The sequence below is a fragment of the Pezoporus wallicus genome, unplaced genomic scaffold (genome assembly GCF_028554395.1).
Source record: "Pezoporus wallicus isolate ANWC-B61680 ecotype Strahan unplaced genomic scaffold, APGP_CSIRO_Pwel_v1 contig_818, whole genome shotgun sequence".
NCBI lineage: Eukaryota > Metazoa > Chordata > Aves > Psittaciformes > Psittacidae > Pezoporus > Pezoporus wallicus.
This window is the reverse complement of record NW_026636248.1, coordinates 2644296-2659393: the sequence shown is the minus strand read 5'-3', so window position 1 is coordinate 2659393 and position 15098 is coordinate 2644296. Positions and strand designations below refer to the sequence as shown.

The 15098-nt window shown below is 39.1% G+C and overlaps 1 protein-coding gene across 9 annotated transcripts in view; it reads left to right on the top strand.

Moving 5' to 3' along the window:
- Nucleotides 1–15098, top strand: part of FARS2 (phenylalanyl-tRNA synthetase 2, mitochondrial) — a 245703-nt gene that overhangs the window by 70819 nt on the left and 159786 nt on the right. For 8 of the 9 annotated variants that reach the window (XR_008970901.1, XM_057399311.1, XM_057399310.1 and 5 more), the window contains one exon: nt 4262–4393. The exons of the other annotated variant lie outside the window; for it this stretch is intronic. Coding sequence is in view for 7 of the 8 variants with exons in the window: in XM_057399311.1 (XP_057255294.1) it covers nt 4262–4393 (132 nt within the window). In the remaining variant the exon portion in view is untranslated. The remainder of the gene's footprint in view (nt 1–4261; nt 4394–15098) is intronic. 9 annotated transcript variants of the gene reach the window in all.

The following is a 15098-nucleotide window of genomic DNA, read 5'->3' as shown; positions in this document are numbered from 1 at the left end:
TAGCTTCTGTCTGCTGCAAGGGAGATAAATTAGCTGAAGCAGTGAAGTGCCGAGTACTTACAAATCAACACACCCCTCAAGTGGCCATGGCTTGATAACCTTATGTGCTCCCCAGCACCTGCCCTGCACCCCTCTCCCAATTTCTCCCATACTGAAACTAATCCTCACAGCAACAAAGAGAATTTCTGGTCAGTGTAGGCCATCTGTGCCTCTGGCTTTGTTGCTTCTGTGCTGTAGAATAGCAATAGGCTGCTTTAATGTGTGTGTGGTGGGGTTTGTTGTTTGGGGTTATTTTTTCCTCCTTTCTTTTTTAGTGCCTTTGGTCAAGCCTTTCTCATGATGAGATTCATTTAGGGTAGCATTTGCTTAGCTTTGTATCTGATAACACCATTACTTTTGAGTGCAGGCTACGACCAATTCCTTAAACAGATTCAGTTCTGAGGAATAATATTGACTGTTCACTTCTTTCTTAATCATTGGAGATGTGACATGTAAATTGCTGTATCAGGTTTGCATGGCAAGGTTTTGATAGCAGAGGGGCTACAGGGGTGGCTTCTGTGAGAAGCTGCCAGAAGTTTCCCCTGCATCCAGTGGCTCCAAGATGGACCCACACCGCTGGCCATCAGTGACAGTGGTAATGCCTCTGGGATAATGCATTTAAGAAGGGAAAAAAGAAAATTATACAACACTAGCAGCAGTCAGAAGAGAGGAGGGAGAATATGAGAGAGAAACATCTCTGCAGACTGTCACAAGGTCAGTGAAGAAGGAGGGGAGGAGATGCTCCAGGCACCAGAGCAGATTTCCCTGCTGTGGCAGGCGGTCCCCTGCAGCCCATGGTGGTCCATGGAGGAGCAGGTCCACCAGCCCATGGAGGACCCTGCGCTGAAGCAGGGAGATGCCCAAAAGAGGCTGTGACCCCATGGGAAGCCCATGCTGGAGAAGGCTCATAGCAGGACATGCGGCCCGTGGAGAGAGGAGCCAATGCTGGAGCAGGTTTGCTGCAGGACTTGTGATCCCACAGGGGACCCGCATGGAGCAGTCTGTTCCTGAAGGACTGCACCCATGGAAGGGACCCACACTGGAGCAGTTAATGAAGAACTGCAGCCCATGGGAAGGACTCACGCTGGAGCAGTTCATGGAGGACTGTCTGTCATAGGAGGGACCTGACACTGGAGCAGGGGAAGAGTGTGAGGAGTCCTCCCCCTGAGGAGGAAGGAGCGGCAGGCACAAAGTGTGATGAACAGACTTCAGCCCCCATTCCTTTTCCCCTTTTCTGCTGCTGTGGGGGGAGAAGGCAGAGAAATTGGCAGTGAAGTTCAGCCCAGGAAGAAGGGAGGTGGGGGGAAGGTGGTTTAAGGTTTAGTTTTTGTTTTCTCATTACTGTGCTCTGACTTGATCAGTAATAAATTAAACACTTTCCCCAGCTCCAGCCTGTTTTGCCCGTGACAGTAACTGGTGAGTGAGTGAGCTCTTCCTGTCCTTATCTGGCCCCATGAGCCTTTCATTGTGTTTGCTGTCCTCCATCCAGTTGAGGAGGGGAGTGACAGAGGGGCGTTGGTGGGCACCTGGTGTCCAGCCAGGGTCAACCCACCACAGTTACTAATGGAGGTGTACCTACTGGGAGGATTCCTGTGAGCACTGTGAAGCTGTGAAATGAGCAAGTGTCCTCTGCTAATAAAAAATCATCTCTTTGAACTAGGGAAATCACTGAGTTTGCATGTAGGGATAAGTGTTTGGTTTGATTCGGCACTATGCTCTTTTAAGACCCTCTGTCTTTTAAGACGGATACGCATCTCTTGGCCTCCTAAGATTTCTAGAGAATATAATTTTTGTCGGCATTTCATAGGTTGTACATGAAGAAATAAATTCAGCCTTATCAGGTAAATTATATAGTACTACAGAAAGACTCATCTTTGTAATCCTTTTAAGTCTTTAGTGGTTCAATTTGCCAAGTGTGAGCTATGTCCTTTATTCCTTGGGAATATATTGAGCACCGAGACAGTATTTTGTATATAAATAATAAATGTACCCACTTATTCTGTGACAATCTATAGAAATGCAGTTGGAAAGCTTAATCTTGCTTAAGGTTGAGCACCCCTTGCTTTTCAGTAAAGTCTTCCAGAGCCAAAAGTCTGAAAGAACACTTGAATGTAAACTACAGAGGTATTCCCAATTGTCTTGGCTACTGTATGAATAAAATTATTGTGGTATATGGTATTAACTATTAATTCAGAGAACAGAAAGAAGGTGAGAGTTGATTCTTCATTGTGAATTTGATTTGCTTTATTCAGATTTTTTTTGTTTTGCTTATTTACATTTAAAACAAATTCTTCTTAAGTACTTAATATGCATTAAAATTCAAAATTAAAAAGAGCTTTAAATTCATTTTTTTACTTTTTAAAGCTTATTTTAATTAAGAACAAAAACCAGAGAAATCCTTTCTTTCCCAGAGCTTCATTTTGAAGTAAGCATAGGATTAAAAAGAAACCATCATCCAAATGTTGTTACTGAACATGGAACTACTTGAATATTCAATGTCATTCTTGCTGCAGTTGCAAATTTTGCAGGCTAAATGAAGATATTTTATATGTACATGGCTTTGCAGTGAATGCAGAGTTGTACAGCCCTAGGATTAAAAATGCATTTGTACCAGGACTGGGAAATTAAAAAATCTGTTCTGCACACTATACTGTTGTACACACAGGACTTTTTTCATGTGTGTAGTCTTTTCTTGTTATGCAAACAAAAAAGCAATAAAGTGATTGCTGTAAGACACAGCACAGTTAGGAATAATGTAATTGCTAATGCTTCCGGGTTTATGAGTTCTGTGTGTACAATTACCAAAACACTTTTTTATCATTCATATAACTTCCTGAGGTTGATTTTTAAGAGAAAAGATGTAGAAGTACCGATGTGTGTGTTTGAAACCTGCCTCTCCATCTGGAAGTTCATAGCATCCAGAAAAGTTCCCTGGAACTATTAGGTATTTTAGATTTTGGCTATGTATGTCTGCTTTTGTGGTAACTTACGGTTTCAATTTCTGTAGCCATATTTAATGTTTCAGAAGTAATGGAAGGAAATTAATCATTGAGTATACAGAAAATATTTTAAAACCTCTCATGCAATTTCATGGTTTAAGTTCCTTGTACAAAACAAACTCAAAGCCTGGAAATCACACCAGTAGTGTTAACAGTTACCATCACCCAAGCAACCTTTGCTATGCCCCTTGATTTCAAAACTGGACCTGCCTGGTTGTTAATGATCCTAATGTGCTGATTAGCATTTGGCCTAACTGAAGGGAAAGATGGGCTTCTTGGGGTTAAGGCATTAACTCCCAGCATTTGCAGTTCAATTCTTCTTTGAGTTTTTACTGTTCATGTTTCTGAGACATTTTTTCCAGACACCTAATGACTAGAAAAATGTATTTAACAAAACAAAGCTGGTTTAAATTATTACAAGAACTAGAACTCATCAAATATAATGATGTTTGATAGAGTGTCTTTGGTGGCACTCTAAACTTTGTCCTCTTCTGTCTCTGGTGCTCTGAAATGTCAGGGGTTTCCTTTCTTTGTGCAGTGGTACTCGTGGTGGTGCTGAGCTGGGGAGGAGGGAGAATTACCCAGTGGTACCCATCTCTTACATGTAACATCCACATAATGTTAAAATCTTGTATCGTGTCCAGAATACTCCATGTGTGTTGGTATAGAGCATATCTTAATAATGTACAACTCTGTCTATATGCATTTCTATTTGTGTGTATTAGTATCTGTTTTTTAACTTCCATATTTAAACATATACAGAAGGAATAGCTTTGTATTTTAAATAGGTTCTGATGAAAAAATTACTTGCCTAATTGATCCCTAAAATACTAAGTAAAAATTAAAGACTTAGCTTTTGCTATGAGTAGTTAGTCATTTCCTAGTACAAAGAATAACGGAATTACTGGCTTTCCATGATCTTGCCTCATTTTTTTTGATGCCAGGTGGTTGCTAGAGTTTGACAAATGATTGATTTGGTTTCAAAGGGTGCTTGAATTGCACAAAGCGTTTTTTATATTAGAAAAGACATGATCATTTTTTCCCACAAGTTTTAAGATTTATTGCCTTGCGCAAGTGTTGTGAATTAGTTTGTTTGCTATTTATTTTCTCAGGATTGTGGTAACTGGTGTCATTAGTTGAAGGGCAAGTTTTACAGATGGTTGGGGGGATGGCTTTTAACCATACACCCTTCATTTTTATTTATTTTTTAAACACTGCTGCAGGACTGCAAGTCAGATGGGTAGACTGCTACTTTCCGTTTACTCACCCTTCCTTTGAGATGGAGATCAACTTCCAGGGAGAATGGATGGAGGTTCTGGGCTGCGGGGTCATGGAGCAACAGCTAGTTAACTCAGGTATTGAAACCCCTTTACTTCATTGACATCTCTGTTGGCAAACACTTCAGTGCAATCAGCTTCACAGTCTGAAATGCCCCTTTCTCTCCTGGTGAGCGCAGACATCTCTGTTCGTGTCAGCCACCACAAATAGTCCTTAGGTGGAATGCAGCCCTTGCATGCTGTGATTTGAGGGTAGCAATTGAGCGAGTGATCTGAAGCCTGCAAGCAGAAAGCTTGCCTTTTCTTTTGAGCAGTAAGGAGACAGACAGATGTCAGCTTTAAAAGAGAAACTGACAAATTAAGGTGTGTTTGGTTTTAGGGGTGTTTTTTGTTGTTTTGTTTTTTTTTTTCCTTCTAAGAGATGCCAAGTGCATTCACACTCAATTTTAAAGTATCATAAGCAAATGACCTCCCCTGATTCTTGGAATATCAGAGTGCTCCTTTATCTGTAAAGCATAGAAGGAAGAATGTTGTATCTTGTATATGCCTATTTGGTCACTAGCTAAATGGTAGGTTGCTCTTTGCTTTCGTTTTATTTCTTTTCTCCTCAGGTTGTTTATGAGGTTGTAAACTGCATGAAGAACAGCATAACTTATTTTAACTGGAATTATTACAGAGCAAAAGGAGGAGAGGAGAATCAGTGGGGGATTTTTCTGATTATTTGTATATAGAAAATTTTGTATGTTTGTGTTTTATTAGCTGAGAATAGGCAATTCTTTGTAAGGACAGGGCAGACTGCATATGTTAAAATCTCTGTTGTTCAGTGTCTTCTAGTACTATTAATTAGGTATGGGAACCTTTTGGAATATGATCTGTTTAATTCTCACAAGTGTGCTTTCAGATAGCCAGGTTGTACTCCTTTTTTTATTGGTTTCCTAAGCTTTTGTTGTATTTTTCATGTGCTCTGAATTCTTTCTGTTCAAGTCCAAGTATGGTGTCTATGAATGGTGCAATTTTGGTCCCAGTTCTTTGGCACAGCTTTTTCTCAAAGCCTTCATCTGTTTTAATGAGACCATTTTTCTTTTTAAAAGATATCCTCTTCCAGAGTTATTCCGCAGTGGGTTAATAGTTTATGCTAACTTTCTTTCTCAGGTTATTATGTTCGTGTTGTAGTAAATATAATACAGCTTCTGGTCAACCTCAGAAGTGAAAGGCTACTGTGTAATTTTAATTGCATCAGATACGACACACCAGTGCTGAGGCTTTCTTCCTGATAATCTTTTATGTTGCTCAATTCTTATATTTAGGTTACTTTTAACATGTGTGAGGAGACCTATACTGTGGCCTCAAAACAGTTAGTGTATGCATTTGTGTGTATGTGAATGAATGTACATGAAACACCAGTGGTTTCTACAGCAGTCAAAGTTTCCAGTTTACTATGTGTCACCTCTTTTTCTGAATTATGGTGCATTATATCCCTTCTGCACCACAACTGTCCTAACTTTTCATTGTAATTCTTACCCTGCGAGAATTTAGTCACAAGTCTAGCTTTTGAATGACTTTTAGACTTGTATTATTAAAACAAACAAGCAAATAATAAAAGATTATTTATTAGCAACATACTTTCAGTGTGTACAACCTTAGTTGTGGAAATGCCAATTATTTTTCACTTCTTTTAGAGAGAGTTGCACCTTGTGTAGACAGAGTTTTGGTTTTTTGCTCCCTCCAGTAACTCTGCAAAAACAATTGGCTACAAAAGCTGAGTCTAATGCATCTCATTGTAATTTTATTGAAGCACTGGATTGTTTACCACAACTGATGAAATATGGCTAATACTTATGTTGGCTAATGATTAGTTTATTTGGATCAAAGTAACAATGAGGACAAGGTAGCTCATTTTCAGTCAGGTAAGGAGTCAAACATCAGTCTTCCGTGCCTACTACTCCTTTGAGTATTCTTTTTTTAATCCTCTTTTGCAATGATTAAAAACCCCAGTAGGTTTCCTGGCATGCCAATTTGCATCTACTTCTGGTGAAGCCAAGTTTGCAGTTACTATCCCATAAATTTTTTAGTGGTTTTTGAGTGTGTTATGGCAGCAAGCTGCTTTTGTCCAAAATTCAAAATTCCAGGAGTCCAGAATGGAGGTGAACATTTTATTTCATAACTCCTTCTTTTTTTTTCTTTTTTTTTTATCTTCTCCATAGCAGAACTCAACTACCTTCCAAAGCCTGCCCAAGCTTTTCCTTCCATAAAACAATATTTACCTAAGAGAAAGGAAGAGAGCTTTTACTTCAAAATTCTTAAGTCCTTTTGTTTGTATGTTATTGATTGAATACAAAAGACTGGCTTGTGAGGCAATCAAAACCAGTCGCTCAAAGTAGAAGCTGGACATGCATCGTTATCTATGGTGATTATAATTTAAACAGTCACGATGCTTCAGCACAGGTTTGATGGTTTGGTGGAGGTGGTTGGTTGTGGTTTTCTTTTCTTGTTTGTTGAAGAGATATATTCATATATGAATCTATATGAAACACAATAAAAATGCGGAATAACTGAAGAAACTCTCTGGAGGAGTGAAAAATCACGGCCTATGCTGTGAAGGGGCCAGGACATAAGCTGGAAATAGCTGGTATTTTAGGTTGATTGAAGTTTCTATTGGACTACAATGATGACTCCCTTGTATAAAATAACCTCACTATAGCTCTTTGGAGGTTAACCTCCTCATGCAGCAAACTTTGATGGTATTGACTGATCATATTAAGATTTTTTTGTCTTGAGTGAAGAATTCTATTGTAGCTTTAATGCCCCATGCAATCAGCATTAAATTTGTTGTTACTTTCTGAACAACAATATCCTATCAAATTTTTCTGATGCCGCCTTATGTTTTGGAAGGAGCCTTTCTTTTATTTCAACCGCTTTTTAATATAACAGGATGCAGATACTTAGTATGTGTAAATAGAAACGTTGTCAGTTATAGGGGAAAAAATGTCAAATATGTTTAAATGCAATGATAGTACTCTTCATCACTGGCTTTCTTATTCTGTTCTTTTTATCTTTTGAGGTCTCTGAAGAGTCTCTATGATTCTCTTTTCCTCTTCTCTCTCTACACTTCCCTTCCCCCTCCCCCCTTCCACCCCTTCCCCATGCTTCTTAACAAACTAGATTTCTAATTATTTCTGGCATGCATCTCCACAGCCACAGGTATGATGAAGAACCAAGATAGAGGGGGGGAACAGAACCAACCAGCATTTTTTATTGCAGCCTTATCGTATGTGGAATTCCAACATGCTTATCTCACTCTTGAAATTTTGCATTCTTAAAATGTTAAATAAGATCAAGGTTTGCCCAAGGAGGGACAGCCAGCTTCATTCCTATAATTCACTGGGTAGTGGGAATGATCCAGTACTGAGTATTTTGTGAGAGTTGTTTGTGTTCAGGAAAGTCTACTACTGCTAACAAAACTGAGAATATGGTGTTATTCAGTAACAGTGATAGATGCTATTTAAAAAAAAAAATATATACCCTATGGCAGTGTTTTTATATAATCGTTGGAAAAATGGGCACTACTGCAAACACACTAAATTGTAAGGAATTGTTACATGTTCCCCTAAGGCTGCTGGTTCTAAACTAGAGCAATTATTTGGTATAATGTAAGATAGATATTTACTATTATAATCAATATTCAATAAGAAGTATAAAATCTAACATACTGTACTGTTTAAAATTCCAGTTTCGTGTGCTTTGTTTTTCATCTTGAAGCGTACCTGAATATGTAATTTTAATAGGAACATTATCTATGAATTTTGATATAAAGAAAAAAAGATTTTTATTCTGGTTAACCCTGGGAAAAATATAGAAACTTTAAAGTGTAGTAGCAAGTGCTCTTCGTTTTAGGTCCAAGATAAGGATACAAGGAAATTTTATGGTTCAGTAGATCTAACATCAATTAACAGCACATAAGATATACTTATTTCTGTGCTTCAAGAGTCTGTAATCCCAGATTTGCAAAGCTGGTGTTCATTAGTAGGTGCTGAAGTTTCCAGGTCAGTTATGGAGTTATAGGATTCAAGCCTTTGAATACAGGACGTTGCTTACTTGGAGCCTGCAATCACATAGTGTTGCTTAGTAACTGCGAAATTGAAAGCAGTTAGGGTGTGATCCTTTGCTGATTGAAATCAATGGCAATGTTCTCAGTGCTCAGTGTTGCAGAATGTTACCTGGGGACGGAAGCAACAAAACTGGACTAAAGTTTACCCCAAAATCAAGAGGCTGTAAACCCCAATCATTTAAAACAAAGCAAAACAAAACAAAAAACAACCACCAAACAACACACACAGTGTGGTGTAGGGGTTTGGAAGAGGGAATTTCAGCTTTTTATCATGAATAGTAGGAGGTTGTTATGGTATGAAGGAAATGAGCAAGAGCTGGGTTTTCTGTAAGGCTATGGAGGGAACATTTTGTCAGAGGCTTGCATACAATTACAGCTTTGTAAGTTGCTGGGCAGTCTTGGTCTTCCAGTTGTGTGTAATAGCCTGAAATTATAGCAAGGGTCATTTTCCTAGTACTGTGTTTCTTGTTAATTTGGTGGGTACTTCTAACGAAGCAAAAATTGCTAACCTTGTCTAATCCTCTTCATGAGCAATTAAACACGGCAAAAGGAATTTGTCATTACTTCTGCAAGTCATTCCTCTTGTTTTAAAAGGTGGAAGGTTATTTGTCATGAGTATACTCCTTGGTGAAACCTGATTCTTGAAGTGTAAGTCTTTACCATTTGGAAGCCCCTTTACAGATCAGATGCAAGACTTACTTCCAGAATTTGAGTTGTACTTAGCCCAGGGCTGCCACCTTCAGCCAAATACAAGACTTAACACGTACAACTTGTTTGGCTTCAATGACACGCTAAGTACATTTTTCTTTAGTCACTTACTAAAGGTCATCAAAACTGCTGCCTGAAGGGAAGTAGCAATTTTAAGTTCTTAACCTGTCCACTCCTTTTCGTTTTGGTTTTGGCAGAAGGATTATTAGTTTAGACAGTTCTCCATGGGCAGCATATTAGTAGTTAAGAGGAAAATTATGTCAGTGTAACCTTGCAGACACAGGACTCTATTTCTTTTGTGCATGTTTGCGTTTTTTTTATGTGTGCTTGTTTTGGGGTATTTTTGTCTTGTGTTTTTGCTGGTGGTGGGTTTTTTTCCCTACATTTATGAATATGTTCTTAAATATTAATTATGGGTAAGCTAGGTTCATATATCAAGCATCTGGGGGTGTTTGGGGGAAGGAGAAATTTAATATCTTTCATCTAGCAGTTTTTTTCCTGCTCAGCTCTTGCCTGGTATATTACATTAAAATGTTGGAGCAGATGGTGCATGTGGCTTAAATAGTATGCTGAGGCATGTTCTGTCTATGCTAACAGCTCTCTGTGGGGATCCTGAAATAGTTAACACTGTATGTGTCTATATGGATATCGTGTATGAGGCTAAATATAATGCATTTAAAATACATTCATGCAGGTCTTCAAGGTGAAATTAAAGTTACAGAAGTATTGGTGTCTTGAGCACCTGGGGCCTCCCAAGAACATGAGATAAAACTGTTGGATGGGCTGGTTCTACCCACGCAGTACATCCAAAGTGATTCAAATTTGCTGCATAAGCTTCACAGCTTCCCTTCCAGGGGTTAAAATCTGTTCTTTTTAGGTCACAGTCTGTCTCCTGTGTGACTACATCACCACAGTACCTTGAGGTCTCCCAGCCTTTCCAGTGTTTATTTTGCCGAGACTATTACGAGGTAGTGAAATGTTGTCATTCCTCTTTTATGGGCTGGAACTGAAGTGCACAGGAGGCTGACACATACATGCACACTGTAGACAAAGACTTTAGCTGCTTTAGTTAAAGTTAGCTTTCCCACGCTCCTTTTACACTCAGTAGTGAAAGAAGTTCTTCCAGTTATGTTTTGAACATATGGAGCTTGTTTTCTTTATCATACTGCTGGGCAGCCTCTTTCCTATGACTGGCTGCAGGGGGAGCCTGGTCTCCTAATTTAGGCAGGTACCTGAAGGTTAAGTATCCCACAAAGAGACAATGTCTCAGATTAAATGAAATTAATGGGGAATTAGGAAGCATCTGAGTTTCAGTGACTTCCCAAAGGTCTCAGAGGTTGCATGTGGCAGAAACTGGAGTTGAATCTGAGCTCCTGGGTCACCTTCATCTCAATTCATCGTAGTGATTTACATTTGTATATACATATATATATGTGTGTGTGTATTAAAATAGTGAGACAAATCTTTATTTTTGTATGTGTGGTTTTCTACACATACACATACACATATGGTGCAAACAGAAAAAATGATTGTCAGAACTGGCTAATTTGAGAGACACTCCGTTGAGCTGACGGACACTGAAATTTTGCTTTGACCGCTCAAACGTGGAGCTGGTGTGTAGTTGTGAGCTTTTAGAGAAAGATGTGATGATTTTCTTTTTTTTTTATTCTGTATTCTGCAACATTTCATATAGATACCCACAAATATATGTGCAGGGCACATCCAGAGATGTGTGGACCTAAGGCAACGCTGACCAGTAGGAGAGTAATAGGGCAGAAGACCTGCTTTTCCCTAAAAAGTCTGTGGTGATCTCGCCTGTACAAGGAGAGGATCTGTAATTGTAGTCAGCTGGGCAGCTACCAGCAAAATAGATAAGCATGTGCTTGACTTTTAACCTTTGAATAGTTAGTTGAATAGCCCAGATATGTGGGGGAAGGGAGGGTGTCAAGTGCCTGTCCTTAGTTAGCTACCACTCATCCTGGCAGTAAAGGAATCGCCCATAGGCAGAGACAGCGGAAATGTTATCCGCTTCTCAGTATCTTCAGATTAGCCATTACTACCAAACTCCTTTGTGACTGCAAATCTAGGTGAATGTTTGTTTGCTGGGCATCCCTGTCCAGCAAAGAGAACAGATACAGCACTGCTACATGTTTACCTGGGAGCTAGGCCATAGCTGGTGCTTGAAGTTTTGGGAGGATTAGATCCAGACTCTCAGGACTTCAGAGGTTAAAGATTCTAAAGAGCAAGTATTTTTAAATTGGGGTGTTTCTTGTATAGAAAAGCTATTTCTTCTATCTCCTTTCATCCCACTAAAAGAAGAAATTAGAGTTTATTTCCTGCATTTTGGGTTTGATTTTTGTTTGGTTCCTTTTGAACTGCCTGGAAGGAAGTCTTGGTCTTGCTGTGATAAGTAAGCCAAAACACAAAAATAAGTTGCATAGAGGTGATGCTCCAGTCAAAGGGCACATTGTTTCATTTGGGCTTTTTTTTTTTCTCTTCTTCTGTTACCTATGGCTACACCACCAGGTCTGATGTGTGTGTCGTATTATAAAGTTATCTTTTCTTCTGCCCTTCCCCTTGTCAAGATAATTTGCCTGTTGTCTTCTACTTCATTTATAGCTCTATTTTTAAAACTGTTTTTTCATCAAATTTTTCATCCAGAAGGAGCCCAAAGGTTTTGAATGTTTTTGAAATGTTGCTTTCTCTGATTTTGTTACTTTTGACAGACTCATTATGTATGTTAGAGTTGGTGTTTTTCAAAAGAATTAATAGACGTTTACTCCCAATCTGTATGTGTTTGTGTAGAATGAATAAATAAAGTATTCCATTTAATGACAATTCTGTTGCACCTATTTCTAGGAAATGTGTTACTTGTTTACAGGAGAATTTTGTGGTAGAATAAGTGCAGGATTGAATCTTGAAGTAAGTAGCTGTTATAGAACTTAGATGGCTATTTGATTTCGTGGCCCCATATGGTTTTGCCAGCTGAGTATTAGACTAGTACTGTCAATGGATTTAGAGGATAATTTCCCTTTCATGGTGCAAGTCTACATTTTTAGTTGGAATATATGTTCCTTATCTTTACAGTTTAGGAAACTACTTTGTCTTCGTGCTTCATTTTCTCCTGCAAAAAATGCCTGTGAAAAAGGGTTAACTCAATTTAACACTAACCTTAAAGCCAGCAAGACTGGTTGGTTGACTGACAGGTGCATGGCACATCTTTCCATCCAGTGAATGAAAGCTTCCCCAAGCATATGTGAGGCTGATTTTAGTCCACATGGAACCTAAAAAAAAGGGAAAAAAAGAGGTGAGAGAATGTGCATTTGCATCTTCCAGAGCTCTTAATTGCCTTTGAAGCAGTTTGCCTATGTGGATCTGTTTTCTCTCCTTCCCTTTATTTTTTTTTTTAATCAAAAGTAAATTAAAGGTTTAGTAATTCACTGTGATCTGTCTCCTTGGGATCTAGCAGGAGGACTAGAGCACCACACAAGGCTTAATAACAATGGATGTAGTTTATTAAGCAGCTCCCAAGTAAAAGAAAGTGATACTCTCAAAAACCTTGAAGAGCAACAATTTATAGCACAGAGAAGGTATCTCCCTTGGCTTTATTTATGCAAATGAAAATACAGCTAAATAAAACTATTGAATTACTACACTGATATTTGATGAATGCTGAATGGTTTTCATCACCCAGGAGCCTAATATAATTCCTCATCAGGCTGGGATACCCTGCGGGTTTTTACACTGTGTTGCAATATTAATTTCTGCTGTTCCCAGGACATTTATCAGGACTACCCAGCTGAGGGTGGAGCATAGATTTGCCAGGCATGTCTCTAGCTCTTCTTGACTCTGCTACACAAAGCTTAGTTAAGATAGTTTCAGTTCAGCTGAGATTAGATCAAGCATTTTGGGAAGTATTTCTCTTCGCTTGATTGCAAACACAAACTTGATTTCACATTTCTGGGCAGGAGGTTTTATTTAAGATGTTTCTATTGTGCATCACTTCTTGTCCTTCAGATTTCTAGTTGGTGAGAGGAATGAGTGAATGTAGGTTTCCTGCATGACTGCTGGAGGCTAAACACACGCTATTTTGTTAAGAAAATAGCAAAGCATTAGTAGTGTATGGGTGGTCAGCCTTCCCAACTCCATACCATTTATCAGAGTCTCCAGTTGAGTCATGAGGCGCACATCTTCAGAGGGCAAGGAGAGTTGGGAAGGGGAATCCAAGTGTTTTGCATGGTTGAGGGGGAGCGACAGCCTTCTGGTGATGATGGCCCGGTTGTGGCAGCAGTCCAGGCTGAGCCAGTGGCACCAGCCTCTCATAGCTCATTTTGGCTGGAGGCTGAAAGGATTGGATTGCCCAGCTGTCAGTGTGCCAGTGCATACTGATCTGCTGTTGACCATGCGGGTGAGCCTTGGCTGGGGATCTTTGTTTGAATTGCATGTAGGCAAACACAGAACGGCTCAAGAGCCGGAGTTTGGCCACTGCTTCTCTGTTGTTATTGCCTGCCAACAGAATAACCTTTCACGTTATTATAAACTCTAGCTTTGTAAAAGTATGTAAGTCGGCTCCAGTGGTGCTGTTTTGGCTAGTGTTACAAAGAATAACATCGCTTCAGTTTTGCTTGGGCTTCATCTTCCGATACCTGTATTTACTTTCCTGTTCAGCATTCATTAACGGGCAGTGTCTGTGAGCAGTACAGGGGATAAAACCAGCAACACATGAATAAAAAGGTGTTCAGAAGGAGGTGATTATGCTGTGATCATGTTTCCAGAAGGAAGGAAAGAGTCTGGTACAGGTTTGGCACCTCCGGGCTGCTGGAAGGCATCAACAGCACAGCTATGGAGAGGAGACAGCCCGTTCCAGGCAGTGTACCAGCCAGTTTTGAGCAAGATCTGCTGTTGTACCTGAAATGAATCAGGGAAAAATGCCAGCCTTTATTAGCACTTTTCCTCCATGTAAACAACAGTGATAGATTACTAATAGATATTAAAGCAATGTCTCCTTTTTCCTGAACAGAACGGATGCCATAAATTACGTATTCTGATGACTATGTGGTGAGCATCACTAATACGTTCGATCCTAAATATTCTGGCTGAGTCACAGGAACCTTTTGTATGTAACAAGAATGGAATTTAAGAGGTAACCATGGAAGTTATCTCGTACCTATTTTCTTTTTGGCCAAATGGAGAGTGGAGACCAGAAGGGCTTTTTGCTTCCTTGCTTTTGAGGCCATTTGGATTACTTAAAAACTTTAGCTGTGTATTTGAAAACTTTGGCAAATTCTGTATTCTCTGGGTCAAAATGTTGACTTTATCAAGAAATAAAAAAGAAATAAAAAAACACTGTACAAAAAGCCATAAGGTGGTGGCTACAATTTTAGAGTTCTTCAGCTCCTCACCCTGCAATGAGCAATAACTTTTGTTTCTTCTTTACCTTAAAATGATGAGGAGACAGGAAAAAAGTAACAGAAAAATATTTCTTCCAGTCCTGAAGTTTGAGTCACTCGTTCAAAAGCACCTTATTTATGCTAATGACAGAGAATGTCACTGGCATTGAAATTCAGAGCTTTTTCTGTTAAAAAAAAAGAAAAAAAAAGTGGATTTACTGACTTTTCTTTGAGAATAATGATTGATGCAAAATAGCAGTGGGGATTATGACAGTAGAAGAGTTAGCAGAATCCATTTAAATAAGGCAAGAGACTCCAGTTAGGACTTCATGTTAGACTGTATGGGTTGAGACGTCTTTAGCTAATGAATTATTCCAAAAGAATAAGTAATGTGAAGAAAACCCTTTCTCATGTTAGTTCAGGTTTGCTTAGTGTGTTCCAAAAATGACAGTCAAAGTTAAATTCCTGACTTGGACTCCTTTTTTCAGCTCAGGGAAATAGATTCTTAATACAATACTACTGCATGACTCACAGCAGAAATTATAATTGCCAAGATACCTCTGCTACTATATTAGAA